At 33.1% G+C, this 16,426-nt stretch overlaps 1 protein-coding gene across 2 annotated transcripts in view; it reads right to left on the bottom strand.

Moving 5' to 3' along the window:
• Nucleotides 1-16,184, bottom strand: part of LOC118192705 (thyrotroph embryonic factor-like) — a 29,882-nt gene extending 13,698 nt beyond the window's left edge. For both annotated transcript variants that reach the window (XM_035363706.2, XM_035363705.2), the window contains exon 1: nt 15,927-16,184. In XM_035363706.2, coding sequence (XP_035219597.1) covers nt 15,927-16,023 — 97 coding nt within the window. In that variant the 5' untranslated portion in view covers nt 16,024-16,184. The remainder of the gene's footprint in view (nt 1-15,926) is intronic.
• Nucleotides 16,185-16,426: the final 242 nt, after the last annotated feature.

Consider the following 16,426-nt stretch of genomic DNA (forward strand, 5'->3'; position numbering starts at 1 on the left):
TTTTAAATGCATAAATTAAATTTTGAGGACTTTATTTAGCTTCCATATTGGCATTATGAGCAAGATTTATGTGAAAGTCTAAGGACACAAAAAAGATGGTACCGGCAGCTGAGTCTTAATGAGGTTGAGTAATAAGGCTATGAGAAATCAGTTTTCTTTTTTTTTTCAATGCTGCTGAAAGACTTGGCAAGGATGTGTCCACTGTGCATGCATGTTGACAAGTGATCACAGGAAGATAACTGTCTCAAGATGACCCAAGTCCTGCTGCACACATGCCACCACTCAAAGAGAAGACCGCTGTACTTGCTGCATGTCTATAGTGCATCATACTGCATCTGCAGCAGACATTCCAGCTTTTGATGACATCAGAGTTACAAAGTGAACTGTAACAAATTCATTACTTGAAAGTCAGCTCCATGTCAGAAATTCTTCAGTGGCCATACCACTAGCTTCAAATCACTGTCATCAGCAACGTCAGTGATGTCCAGCTAGGAGGCAGCACTGGAGATCTCTTTATTGTGTTCCCACTGGACCTACACCAATTGTGGTCTGGAGAACAATTTCCTATCACAGAAAGGGCATTCTCATCATTATCCCACACTCCTTGACAGCAAATTTGTAAGACTGGTGATTGCACTAGTTGTGCTGCCATTCTTGAGCAATATTACAGGAAGCAGTCCCCTGCAGGATAATGCTCATCCTGATACTACTTTTACCACAAAACATACTCTATAGAGTGTGGAGATGTTGCCTTGGTCTACAAGATCAACCCATCTTTTTCAAATCGAGCACATGTGGGATGGGATTGTACGACAAATTCAGCATTATCTAGATTCAGCACGGAGTTCATTACACTCAATTTTTAAACATTTAGAAGTTCACTATAGCTATATAAAATAACATTTAAGCACACAGGAAACTGTACGAGGCCAAAAAGTGTTTATTATAAGCTGGATTCAGTTTGATTGTATTGAATATACATAGACATATATTTTGAAAAAATGCATCAGTTTATAAAAAGCAATTACAAAGAATAAGGCACACTTTTTAAGTATTTATAATTTATAAAATTATGAAATGCTGAATTTCACTAAAAGTTCAAAACATGGTGTACATAATGCAGTACAAGTCCCATAGTAGGTGCAGCTTAGAAATAAATTATGTGTAGGTGAAAATTGGTGTCATAGCTCATTTTTGTGAAATACAAGGCATGGAGATTTAGTTATTTTGCAAATGTTTAAGCTATAATCTTGATGAAAGCAATTAAACTATTTTCCTATTTCATGGTTTTGTTTTCTATTTATCATTTATATTTTCTTTATTCAAATTTATATTTTTATTTTGGTTTAAACCTTCCACAATACACATTACATCTGGGTCACCACTGTCTATGGCACATTAAGTATGCTCAAAGCATCAATCAAGAACAACTCCTTCACATATACTCCTTCACAGACTGGGATCTGTTACCTGTTCTTTTCAAATTTCTCTCTAGGGCTGCCATATTTATAGGCAACAGTGTGGGCCAAGGGGCACTTCTTTATCATTACCATGACCAGACCTGTGCCGACAATGGGTGCAGGGTCGTGCAAGCATGACGCCGCCGAGTAAAAAAGGCACCGTGCACTCATTAAAACAAGCAGTCCATCTTGCTGCCTGTGTGAACAGAAAAATTCTTGTCTTATTTGAACGCACTTCCAGGGGTCAACTCAGGTAAAATCTGGGAAGCTACTGATTAGGATTTGTACCTAGGCAGTCTTGGCCACAGGTATTTAAAATCAGTCTTCGCTGGCAATGGCTGGTTCAGGCTCGACCGGGACCATATGGTACTGTCTTGTCCGTTTCATTGGTTGTGATGGAGCTAAATAGATATTGATGGCTGTCCGGAGTGAAACACGTCAATGGAGTTGGCAAATTCAGCGAGTATTTAAACAAACTGCTTGAGGTTTCCAGTGGGCGCCTGGAGCCTCGAAACTGCATATTCATATTCTTGCTTGGTTTCTCCCTAAAGCCGACATCTATATACCATGATGTGGTGTTAGCAGGCTGGATTGGTGGCCTGATCTGTCTGGTAGTGTTTAAGTGACTTCATTCTGCTGTCCGAGGTTGGGGGTCTCTGTTGATAGCAGATGGTTTTACCATCCCTCCAAGATGGAGGCTTAGAACGTGAGTTCCTAAGATTTGCTGTCGACTAAGCTTAGTCTTAGCCCATTGGCTCGACCAATAGGTTAGGTCAAGGATCAAGGAAGTTAATTTATGGAGTGCGCTAGGCTAGGCCTTTAACTCCACACCATCAGAGATAAAATAATTACATCAAAAGAGGGGTTCATCTAATAAGGGAAAATTTTGAAGCCTAATTATAAAAATAAAAGCTTTTCAGATAATGCCTTCCGCATGAAAAGGGGGGAAAAAAAAAAAAAGGAAAAGGAAAACTCTTAGAGTCTTTAAATTAAATTTCGTGTCTAAAAAGGGCCAGGAATAAATTTTGAGAGAGGAGTCAACATTCAAAAAGTTATGAAAAGAATAAAAAGATGCAATACATTTCCTTGATTCTTGATATCAACAGCAAAATAAAATCCTTAGGACAAGCAATCTGGAGAGTTGGGCAAAAAGGGCTGGGGGCGAAAACCGTTGGGTGGGTTCCAGTAGCAATTCAGTGTGATACACCTGATGGAGGAGAAGAAAATTTTTGGTCGCTATTTAGCGCGACGTTAAGAGGCCCCCTTAGGGGGTCGAAAGCAACCCGTTTAGCAGGTGAAAAAGAAGCTTTTAAGAAGCTATTGAGAAATTAAGTGCAGTTGCGTGTGGCTGCGGAGATAAGTTGTCCCTTGTTAAAGAAACGTTAGAAGACTCTTCTTAAAGAGTTAAAGAACAGGAATCCTCCGGTCAATGCCTTTACGCATTGTTAACGCGAGGCCGGTTGGGGTTTAGGAACGAGAGGTAAGCATCCACTTGGACGTCTATATTCCAATACCGGCGCCGTTTAAAAGGTAGTTGAGCATAATCAGGTTGTAAGATTGCTCTGGGTCGCTTTTTAGAAGAGGCAACCGCAGGATCATATACCGGCAGGGTAATACTGGATTTCCAACAAGATGGATGTTTTTGAAAAATCTTTCCGAAAGTCGCTGTATAAAGCGATTAATGGGCATAATTTTGAGGTCGTTATGAATGTCATTGTTCCTTATGAACCATGGAGCGTTTAATATGTGCCGTAAAAATTTGGACGTGTTTACGGTTGGTCAGAGCAGCTGACCCCAGATGGGACTCGCGTAAGTGAGAATAGGCCTTATGATAGATTTATAAAGCTAGATCTTGTTATCAAGAGACAGGTCGCTATTTTTAACGAAAAAGGGGCGCAGATTGGCTTTGACAGCTTCCGCATTCGCAATAATTTTTTGAATGTGAAGTTGCCAAGTTAATTTTGAGTCTAGTAAAACACCAAGGTATTTGTAAGCAGTAACCCAGGGATTAGGTTCACCGAAGAAAATTAGATTATCTAAACAAGGGATGTTTCTTCGGATGAATAAAGTGGCAGCACATTTAGCGACATTAATTTTGATTTTATACAGTCTGAGCCAGAGTTCTAAGGCTGAAAGGTAAGTCTGTAAATTGTATGTAGAGATTACCGTGGTGATGTTGGTATGTTGATTTAGGATGGCCTTATCGTCTGCATATAAAGCTAAATCGATACTAGGTGCCTTAGGCACTGCCTCTCGGATCGCCTCTAGGGGCTGAGGCGTTTAACTATGTTACGGCAGTCTCAAGCTTGCCAGGTTTGAGTGGCTCTTCCTTCTAGCACACTCTCTTATTTGACCGAAATGTTATAACAAGGGCAGGAGTTCGTTCCTGGTGCCCTTTTCTGTCTTATTTGAACGTGAAAATACATGATGCTGATGCGTATGTAAGGGTAGAGGTATTCGGCAAATTGCTTAATCCTTATTTTGTGTCTAATATTGCAGTTGTAGTAATTTGTGCAACATTTATCTTTTTTGCGATTTTGTTTTAGCAATTGCTTGTTATTATTCCATACTTGCCAACCTATAACACTCAAAAATCAGGAGATTTTTTTTAAGAAATCAGGAGATTTTTCACAATATTAAAAAGACTTTTTAAATGATAAAAATATAGTTTTTAATAATGAATTAACTTTAAATAGTTACTAAGTCTTAAATGCAAGCAAAACAAAAATACCTTAGACATAAAAAAACATTTTTATTACTTTCATCATTTAAAAAAAAAGGCACTTTAATCAGTTTTCATACAAATGTTATGGACAGTGGCAGATTTTGCTCTCGTTAAGAAAGAAACTTCATAATTTTGTTCATAGCAATTGCCACGTAGGCCTGCTTTCGCTAATAAGTTTTTCTAATGTGTCATCACTAATATTAGGTCTAAATTTAGTCCTCGTTTTCGCAACAACACTGAAAATCCTCTCACACTCCGCATTACTATGGGGAACTGTCAAGATATAATTCTAGAGCGTTCACTATATTTTAAAATTCCATCAGCACTTTTCAATTTTCCAATTAACCTCCACTGGGTGTCAATCCTAGCTGATTTTATAACTTCATCCGAGTTTTCTAATTGTAAACTGCAAAATTGCGACTGCAGTATATCAGTAGCAACATCAATATCATCATCTTTCATGACTAAACGAAGTAACACAGGAAATCTGTTCAAAAAGTACCTTATATCAAAAAAAGATGCATTTGCTAGAGCAGAAACATCAGCAACTTTAGCATGCAAAATCACTTCATCGTTGACTGGAAATTTATGTAGCATGTAATCACATACTCGACAGAAGTAACTTCTAACATGAAGATAAAACTTATTTTTGTCTTCTTCTGAAAGTTCTTCCACTACTTTTGTAGTTGCAGCTCTTATTACCAAATCTTTATCTTCCTTCTGATTTTCTGTTTCACCATAAATCACATCATATATAGAATTACACAAGACAAAACACAGACTGGTTTTACAAACTTTGATAAAATGTCTTTAAACAGATCATAAATCATTGATTGCAAAACATGAATTAATGGAATTCTGCTTTATAGAATTGTGTTCAGGACATCGAATGATGGCAAAATGAATTGTAAAAAAAAAAAAAAAGCAAAAAGCTTTGTTAAGGTCCGAAGAAAAAACCATAAATATTCGTTCTTCACAAGATAAACTTACAGTAATCGGAAAATGTTTCGTGTGTTGAGCAATTTTTTTTTAAATTTTGAGAGAAATTTGTATCAGCTTTACGCTTATATTTTGCAGTATTATTTTGAGAACTGCCAGTTGAATTGCTGAATGATGCAGAAATTACAAAAAATCAAAATTTTTCTCATTTCAGTATTGTGCAGTTGTTGGAACTGTTTCAATTTTTCCTTTCTTTTAGAACTCCTTTCAAGATAATAATAAATATCAACAATGTGTTCATCCACATTTAATGGTAAAGAAGCTGCCCCTTTTTCAGCTGCTAAATTTAAGAGGTGACAGGTGCACCTCATAATCTGCAAATCTGAATTTGCCTTTCTTAAGATGCCTGCAACACCAGTCTTCAAGCCTACCATTACTGGTGCATTATCGGCACCAAGCGCTAAGCAATTATCCAGAGGGACTGCATTTTATTTTAAAGTTTTAATAATTAGCTGTGCTGTATTAAAGCCTGTCGAATGTCCTTCTAAAGTGGGGTCAGAAAGTAAACTGCACTCAATTTCTGAAGACTCTGGATTAAAAAAAGAAACAACAATTGGATACAGTTTTGAATTGGTATTATTGCTTTCATCCGTAGAGAAGCAGAACGGAGCTGTTTTAATGCAATCAATAACTGAAGATTTATTTTTCAAACCCATTTCTTTAACAATTGCACCTGTTTTGGTCCTTGCACTTGAGTATTTATTAGCGATTTCACTATCGGGAAACATTTTTCTAAATAAAGCTGCAGCGTGATCCGATGCATTCAGTGGCAAGTTGTGCTCCAGTAAAAAGGCAGAGAACAGACATTCTGCATTAATCACTTTTTGGTCTTTTGTTTCCGAAGAAAAATTTAATTTTCCGTTTTTTCAAAACAACTCATGTTGTCCTTGTGTTTTTGTGTACGCACATGTTTGAGAACATCTGCCCTTCCACCAAGCGAAATCGAAAAATCGCAACGACAGATGGTACACATCGCAAATTTATTACATTTCCTTGAAGAAATAATGGAAGGAAAGTCAACTGTGTACGATTTTTGAAACGTGCACGAGTATTTCACCTTTCTCGCAGACATATCAAAAGACGATAATTTCTAAAACTACTTCCTAAAGGCACGTTTACTCACACAACTCATGACAAGATGAACGAAATAGCGAAAGAACATCCAAAGAACGGCCAACGGCCTTGAGCTTGCTTTGTGCTCATTGGCTAATATATGCCAGATGACACGCAGTGGAGCTCGATGCCCATTGGACAACTGGAGAACGACGTTGCTGGATACGTATGCTGTCAATCACAAAGCAGAAATTCTCATCTGATTCGCAAGGTTTCATTTTAGATATAATCTAGAGAAAATTCAGTTGCTTTCAGACGTCCAAAATCACTTTTTTTTTTTTTTTTTTTTTTTGTTCATAAAACGAAGTATTAAGCCAAGTTCCATAAAAATCGTGAGAAATATTAAGAATAAGAAAAAGTCGGGAGAAATATATTGTAAATCGGGTTGGCGGGAGAGCGGTCGAAAATCGGGAGTCTCCCGCCTAAATCGGGAGAGTTGGCAACTCTGTTATTCTTATTCTACATAAAAAAGGTAAGAGCAGTTACATATTATGTATATATATGTAATATATTATGTTAAATATAGACATTATATATTATGTTAAACATAGATTAACTTTTTAATTCGGAAAAGCAACAATTTGAGCACAATTACTTGAAAACTGTTTACCTCTCATGTTTGAACCACTGTCGTATCCTTGGCCACATAAATTACTAATATCTAAACCATTTTCCTCTAAAGTGTTTACGGATGTTGTTAGTCCTTCACCGGTCATATCTGTTGTAACACAAAATACTTAAATAAAACCCTTAACTGCCACGGGCATATATATATACGTTGCTCAGCTGATGCGTTAACTGCCCCAGGTGCATATATATATATATATATATATATATATATATGCGCCTCCAAAATACTATATATATGCCCTTCCAAAATACTATCATTTGCTTTGCGCTGCTACCTGTAAAATTATTCGCAAAGCTTTGGAATGCAACATCACAATGACCTTGACAAAGTATGCGAAGGAGGATACTATTTCAGAGAAGTGTGGAGAAAAATTGGAGAGAGGAATGTGTCTAAACCGTGGAAGTAATGACTGTACAGCACTGGCTGGTGTTGTTTGAGTAAAATGTGTTTTTTTATTGTGTGTCCTCCGTTTTCGTTTACTTTTTGTAGTAGGTTCTAGGAATAAAGAAAAGATATAACCCTTTATCTTTTTGAACTATTTTTTTATGAACTGCTCGTGCTTCATATTGTTACTGAAACTAACCATTTTGTAGATGAGTATATGAACTAACAGCTTGCAAACGAAAAATCAAGAACAAAATCGTGGCATTCAACCAGTTCAGAAGAAATATTTGTTTTTTTAGGCATACTGATTTCACAAGTTATAACACAGAAACTTTATATTACACTTTACTGGTCTAAAAATAAATTGATCCAAACTCCATTTTAGGGATCTTTTTTATTATAAAAACATCATTTTTATCATAACTATACGTACCTGTATGAAAAACCGTGGCACTGGAAAAAGAATCTTGTGTGTTTTCCGCAGCAGTTAAGGGGTTAAGATACCTCATACGATCTGATATCTGCTCTTGATGGCTGGCATCAGGAGTACAATCAAATAATGTAGAAAAATACTTTGCCTGTTTGACATTATTTAAAATAATTTGTTTTATATTATTTACTAATTGTTTCTAATTAATGAATAAGCTAATTGTTTCATTTTGAATTTTATCTCCAAGGTAATGAAGCATTTTTTTTTTTTTTTTTTAGTTTGAATTTTATTAACATTACAGACATGATAAGGTCAAATTGCGCAATCATTTCTATACACTTTAAAAAATTATTATTCTTTTGAATAATTTGTTACTGGAACCCCGGAAGGCTAATTTTTGTTTGACTAAAAACTGAATGGCATAGATAATTCTTTCAATAACATCATGACAATGCTTGGTCTCTTTTCTAAAATAAATTTTGAAATTCCAAAAGTTTTATTCTTTCGAAATCGTTCTAAGAAATTGGACCAAATGTGTAGATTCCGGAAATGCATTTTATTTTTTTCCACCGAAGTTTTTAAGTGCTCATTTAAGTGATTCCAGTCATTAAATTCAGAGCTACTTAATTTTTCGCTGCTGAAATTGTTAAAAACTTTACAACGAAAACAATAAACAGAATTTAGCAACCAATCCCTTTTAACTATTTCGTTGTTTGGCAAGATTCAACAAAAGTACATCCACAAAAGTACATTTGTTGGTTTTCTTATATGTTAATAATACTTAATTTTAAGTGTTAACAATAAGCAGTTTCCCTTTAATATCGTCACTGCATAAATGCGCTCGCTAGATGCACGACGGCGACGATCAGGCTTGGTGCGGGCCTCATCATGACTCATTACCACAACAGCAAGATGTATGGTGAATAAAAAAAGGGTCATAGAAAGGGTGTCTGAAACCGAGACTTATAAATCAATGCAGGTGTGCCTACATGATGTGTTCAAGTTTTTAAAATTAAATAATATAATGCATTTAATTACTTTAAATTCTTATAAACAACTTTTCATAAATTGCTGTGAAAAATAGCACTAAAAAGACTATCTTTCAAAAGCAGAATTCCTAAGGACATGCATTTCCTCCTCTTCAGCTTTACTTTGACTGCAAGGAAGGCATCTCCATATATTATCACCTCTTTTGTGAGATGTAAACCTGGACATGGTGATGAATCTTGGTGCCATTATAACAAAGGACATAAAAATAAGAAAGTGCCAAAAATTTTAATCAATACATGTTCTTTGAACTACCCAAGTTTTAAATCATACATGCTTCGTTATTTTGTCATAAATCCATAATCTGAAATAATAAGAAATCTAACATTCTTTTTTATGATAATTACTTTTTAATGAAAACAAAAGTTAATTACTTTTATTGCTAACAAACTTGCATAAAATTCAGCAAAATATTTACTCTTCATCGGTATATATCATAAGGAATCATTGCATTCTCCCATGTATGCTCTCATGGTTTAACCATTTGCAGATGGACATAAACGCATTCCCAACAAATGTCTATCACAGTTGGGCATCCCACCAGCACCCCCTGGATACAAGGCCACAGTGCGTTTCCCAGAAGAAGGTGTGACATCAATGTTAGTAGGGATTATATTCACTTAACTCTCCCAACTCAGGAATGTCGTGGATTTCCGGAGTTTTGACGGTCACTTAGCATTCATTAGAACAGTCAACTTTCTCTTGCATTTTTAAGATGTTTTAATAATATTCCATTTTCACATACTTGTTCTTCAAAACTTGGATATGGTGTACACGTTCTGTGTACCCAAACTGTAAAGGAAACTTATTCAAATGGTACCAAAGTGCAGGTGGATTAATGCTATTCACAGAAAAGACTTCAAGCCAACAAAATTTTCAAAGGTAAGTTTCGAAAAGGTTCGAAGGCTTTAAAAAAAAAAAAAAAAAAAAAAAAAGGATGGATTTATACTTATCTGTGCTAAAAAAACACAGGATTTTTTAACTTTCCATGCATGCAGATATATAACAAAAAATTCAAATTTTGTTTTGAACAGTTTGTAATTTGTGCCTTTTAACTACAGCTTTAGGCTTCTGTATTAAATACAATCATCATGAACGCAATCGAGTACATATATTTATAGAAAGAAAATGCATCTAATCTTAATAAGTGATTATATAAATAATGAATTAATTATACTTAATCATAAAGTATTGGAACATAATTCCTTAATTGAAAATATATGCCGAGGAGGTTTATTGTGTCCCCAAGCCAATGTTAATGCAATAATGTATAATTATAAAACAGTTCAAAAACTTCCCTCAGTGGACAAAGAACAAAAATTTCTACAAAGTGAAATTCTGAGACAAATAGCAGTGAAATTAACTTTAGAGAATTTGAAAGACCTAGGATATATTTATGGGTGCATGTCAAGTCATTCATTCATCTGAAATAATAGTAAAATATTTAGTAAAGGCAGCAACAAATTCTTTATTAAATAATTATTGAAAAAATAATGTGCCTAAAGCTGTAGTTAAAAGGCACAAATTACAAACTGTTCAAAACAAAATTTGAAGTTTTTGTAGCGTCAGACAATGCATGTATATGAATATATCTGCATGAATGGAAAGTTAAAAAATCCTGTGTTTCATTTCTTATGCATGTTATTAAAGAAATTTTCTTTCTGCTCCCTCCCCAAAGAGATTATTTCGAATTTTATGTTTTGTATAGCATTATGTGGAAGCAAGTTTTTTGTAAAGAAATTGTGTATATTATCATGCATATATACCATATATATGGTGCCTTTCTTTTCTGTTTTCATGAAATTCTGTCATATTTTTCCAGCTGCAGAATGGATTAATTGTGCTTTTTTATTATGCAGCATTGCTTTCTTATGCTATCTTTAGAATTAATTTACTCTTTATAAAATATCAAAACATATATTTTTATTTGATGAAATGCAGTGTATGAAAAAAAAAAAAAAAAAAAAAAAGAATATTTATCGTTTGGAGTTTGTAGACAGTTTTTAATAATTCTGAATTGATTGCAAAGACAATTTCGATGATATTCTTCTTTCTCTTCTCTTCCTCTTCTCAAGCAATCCTTCCTCTTTGAAATGACTGAATGGAAAATAAGCATGTACATATTATCTAAAGTATTTCTGAATAAAATTGCTTAGAACTGTAATGTAAAATTTTAGGACATTATATTTTAGTAGTTTTATTTGACAGAAATAATGAACTGATAATTTCTTTTTCATTTGTTGTGTTCAATATCCCAGTTTAGAGCTGTTACACTTACATTTGATATACTACTACTAAATCGTGTTATAAAATTTACCTATAGCGATCAAAGGTTTGCTATTTAGATCTATATCAGAGGTCTGCTATTTGCTTTTTAGAATGCAAAATAATGTATAATTCTCTGTGTGCAATTAATGTCTCATAATTATGAAAACTTATTTAAATCATTGCAAGCTTAGTATTATTTTTTCAAATACCAGTATATATTATTGTTATTACTGTTATTAATGGCAAAATATGTCAAAAATAAGACATTATTTATAATTATCAAAGATGTTTATTAGTCAATTATACTAAACATGATATTATTATGATATTGTAGTAAGTATAATTACTAAGAGACTTGACTAATGAACACCTTTGATGAATTATATTTGTCTTCAATTAATGATTTTGTGTTACTACATGATTCCAGGTAAACTATCTTCCTAATTTAAACGAGTTAGGATTTATCTTCATTTTTTAGGATTCTGTATCTATATCCTGCTTTCATATTTTAAACAGTCTTTCTGTTTCATTATTGCATACAAATTAAATTCCAATTCATTAAGTGTGACGTTCCTTTCGTTAACAAGAATATCTCAGCAATTAAATTTGGTAAAATCAGTAATGATAACTTTTAATAGAATTAAAAATTATATTTATTCATACAAAAAATAACTGAAAAATCTCGGTTCTTCACATTCTAATGAAAACAAGGAATTTTTCAGATTTATAAACGATGAGAACTAAATATGAAAATTTAAGTTCAATTCATTTATAAGCCTATTAAGAAAAAGGCAAATACTCACATCCTTAAGCTAGCGAGCACGAAAGTATCCCTACTACACTGACGTTACGAACTCCACGCTGTGAGGCCTTGAGTTAAGTTCTAGGGGGTGCTGATCCCACCCATGCATCACTGGAGAGCAAATGTAAGGGATGGGTGATCCATATATGTATTTTAAGCTGAAACATTTCGTTGATCTTTATATTATGGTAACTTGGCGATCTTTTGGCGAAAATTTGGCGACCAGCAACCCTCTATTTTTTTTCCCCGCCACCATTTTGCCTTCACGAAGTAAAGACACGTTTCTTTTCTTTTTATCTACTGAACAATTCTTCCAACAATCTACTAGCCGAATTACACTTATGCTAGAAATTTTATCTAACAAAACTGCTTAATCATGACAAATATTCACTGCAAAATTGGGAAAAAGTGCACAATACCATACTCCTTACGCGTTTTTCAAAATAACACATACACATAAACCATGTACACGCCGACTTATTTTTACTTAAAAAAACATCCCAGAATTGCACAAAAATGGCATTGCGCACACTCTTCACTATATCCATGTACACTGCTTTTTTCTCATAAATTAGAAAAATTTCACGAAAATACATGACAATTTTCTCAATCTTTAAACCTGGTAAAAAGAACATAAATGAAATTACCTGATCGCGAAAAAGTATTTACCCTTTCCAAATATGAACATTTCCACATATAAAATAAATAAAATATCCAAAAACTTTTACCTCTAAATCATATATTACATTATACACGTCACCAACGAATTCATACCGCAACCATTACAAATACTTAGTGTCAGATATTTAAATGCACATTTACTTCAACTAAAACGTATACCAAATTCCTACAAACATAAAATTCACAAAATAACTATCATTTAATTAAAATATAATTAAATTAAAAAACACTACTTAAAATATAAATGAGCACATACATTAAATTAATACATACATAAATACCCATTTCGAATTCACTTTAGTTACGGCCATGGGATTCAAAAATTCATGAACACTGTTTCACACAACACAGAATAAAGCCAAATACAAAATTTCCAGATTTTTTCCCGATTTCTCCCCTTTTCCGATTAAAGAACCGTAATTCGTCCATTAATATCACATGACATATCCCATGATCTCTCATTTCCCTCACACAAAATAATGCGTAATCGGAACTGAGTACTGCTCACATTATTACCAAAGTGCCAGGTAGTAACCTTTATCGCTTCCAAAATGTCGCCAAACTACCAGTTACCATATTGTAAAGATCAACCAAACATTTTTCTAAAAACCGCTAGATGTAGTGCTGTGTCCATTACTTTTAAACTCAGTATAATTTTAGGATACTGACTTTCAGTTTGATAACATCCTGTGTAATGTTGATGTCAGGTATTGCAGGGTAGGAGGGAAAGCGTAATGTTAACAAACAGAGCTTGGCTCTTTGACTCGTCACGTGATATAAACATTTGTATTCCTGATGTTTATATCTTTTTTTACTACTATGCAATGTCTTTTACAGTTACTATGTAGGGTTCTATTACGCCTTGCACTGCTTTTATCGCTTATATTTCATGTATTTCCCTTTTTATTTCAGACAGCCTAGACTTCAGTTTATTATGGACTACAAGCACTATTTATCAGAGGAAGGATACATTCACATCGTAAATGAGCCAAGACATGGATAAGAGTGATGATTCCTTTTCTAAAGAGAGTGATATTTCTAGCAATTCTCATAAGGACATTTTGTCAGAGACTGAGCTCACCAAGTGTCTGCTTTATACCTCCAGTGAAAGATTTTGTTACTTCATGTAAATATGAGAATGAATATAGTAATTACAAATATTTGCAACAAAACTCTAGTTTAAGTGGACCAAAAAAAAAAAACTGATTGCCTGCTTTTCAAATAATAAAAAATTTTGAACACCTGTACAAATTATATAATTTCGGTATGTATACCGAAATTGTTAAATTCGGTATACGTTAGTGACTGCTGCCAATAATTCCCCCACTAAAAAACTACTAATAAACTCTTGGATAAAAAAAGAAAATATAGATTAAAATTTTTATCCTCTTAGTTTTATGAAACTAATACACAGAGCATACTGTTAATTTAGAAAGCTCAGTACAGCTTTTAACTATCAGACCAGTTTTTATGATATTAATTACAATTGCACAAGCAGGAAGAACTTTACATAATGGTAAAATTTAAAAGTTTTACCAAAAAGTATTTTCAACCTTAGAAAAAAAAATTAAGTCATATGTAGTTGTTATGCACAATGCATTAAAATAACTCTAGTCTGCATGAATGAAAAGTTTTAAGACAGAAGACTGTATTTCAGTCCAAAATGACACAAGCAGAAAGCATTTTAACTGGTTTATCTCTCCTTGCTCTACTGTAAATCAGTTTAAGGGAAGAAAAGTGATCTACAGGTCAAGAAATCACTCGGGGATTCCTTCAAGTCTTCAAATGCACTTTCACTGCAAGATGATCATGTAATTTAATTACAATATAAATCGCATAGTAAGTATTTACGATACAAATCACATTTGTAAGTATTAATAGTCTCTGCAATATGCAGATTTGTCATTGATTTTAATGATTTATTTTTATAAAAATTAAAGCACGATCCTTATTTACTTAATTATTTTTTTTAATGAAAATTCAGTATAACCCTCCCCATTCACTGCATGTATGGCACATTTTACCTCAACTTGTGTAATCAATTTAGGATATATTATACAAATTTGGAGAAACAGAAATATTAAGCAATTGCACATGAATATATATATACAGGTTCACAGCACTCACAGGGTTAAATATGGGATACATATGGGGATGACCTCTTCTAAACGTTTTTATATTTTATGTGTATCACTATAATCATATTGACTACATTTAGTAGTTAAAATGCACTCAAAGATTATTGCACTCTGACTTGAAAACTTTTAAAGTTGCTGTCAAAGCATTTGGTGAGAAGCTGCTGGAAGCTTAAGATCATATAAGGAAGAATATTTAAAAAAATACAATAAGAAATAAGTAATGGGATCTCTATACAAATTTACACAAAATCAAGATTTGTGTTTACTTGGCAAAACTGATGAAAACATTTTGTTTCATCAAAACTGAAAGCAGATATTTAATGCAAATAAAACTGGATTTAAAAAAAAAAAAAAAAAAAAAAAAAAAAAAATTTCAAAAAATAGTAATTCTGTTAACAATCCTTTAAAAACTCACTTCCACACTTTAATGAAAATGGTAATAACAGATATAAACCTATTTGCATCTATCATGGTAATGACACCTGAGTGAAGAAACTTACCCAAGCAAAAATTCTATCTAGTTTTCTGCAGATTTATCACTTATGGAAGCAGTACTAATTCATAAATGCATTTAGAATAATCTAAAACTTCTGAAAAACAGCAAAAGCGGAGGTGTAAAAACAAAATTTAATCAACAGATTCAATCTGTTGAACTACAGAAAGCTGCATGGAATGTACCTGATAGTACTATAACATTTAAGAACATTTCATTAGATAGAACATTTACCTATTTTACATGCATGTACGAATTGAAATAAATTTTACATAAATACATGTGTAACAGCTGTTATTGATCTTAAGTGAATCGTAAGCAATGACTCTGCATGTTTATGCAAAATAATGATTTTAATAGCATTACGTAAAAATTTTAAATATACAAATGGTTCTCTTTACTAATTATGGAGTTCAGTTCATAAATAAGAGACTACGTGATTTACTTACTCTGTAATATGAAATTTCATTAACTAAAAACATTGCATTCTCCTTCTAGAATTACCCATGCGTTCTAAGTTGATAAACTGCGTTTCATTAACGATTATCTGTTTTGAAAACTTTGATCAAGACCTTCACTACACAAGTATAACAACTATCGTTACTTAAGTAATGATGTCCTTGAATTTTTCTAGCAAATTTCTCACACTTGAAATAAATGAAAATTAAACATTTAATATAGATATTACATGTTTACAACAATACAAAATATTCAAATGAAAATTTAGGAAAAAAAAAAAAAATATTTAGATGTACCTCTCATAGGAGGTGGAAGTATCTCTTTGTTTACCAGGATTGAGTGAAAAGTCCCACCTCCGACGGATATACCTGTCTCCATATTAAAATCATCCATTAATATGTAAATACTAATTCGAAATATCAATAGAAGTAAAAAGACTTTCAGAGCATATATTCCCTAAAGCAAATAACAGTATCGCAATTACTTTCACCAAGTTCAGGTCACATGCCATGCGCATATACACATGCAATTACTGGGAGCCTGCCAAATTTATTTTGTATTTTTTGATAATCTAGCTACTGCATAATGAAATACTTTTACGGCGATACGAAGAGAGGTTGTAAATCACATGACTGAAGAAAAAATAATTTCATACTATTCTGTGCACGAAATTACATTATTTGTTACCAACCCAAGTTTATTATTATGGCTAACATATTTTTTATGATTCCAGATGTTGCGCAATGTCATCATTCCAACCACCCTATTTAAAGGAACATATTTAATCAGTCCATCC

This window comes from Stegodyphus dumicola, chromosome X1 (assembly GCF_044657685.1).
Source record: "Stegodyphus dumicola isolate Sdum_Otavi_A_Nest chromosome X1, ASM4465768v1".
Taxonomy (NCBI): domain Eukaryota; kingdom Metazoa; phylum Arthropoda; class Arachnida; order Araneae; family Eresidae; genus Stegodyphus; species Stegodyphus dumicola.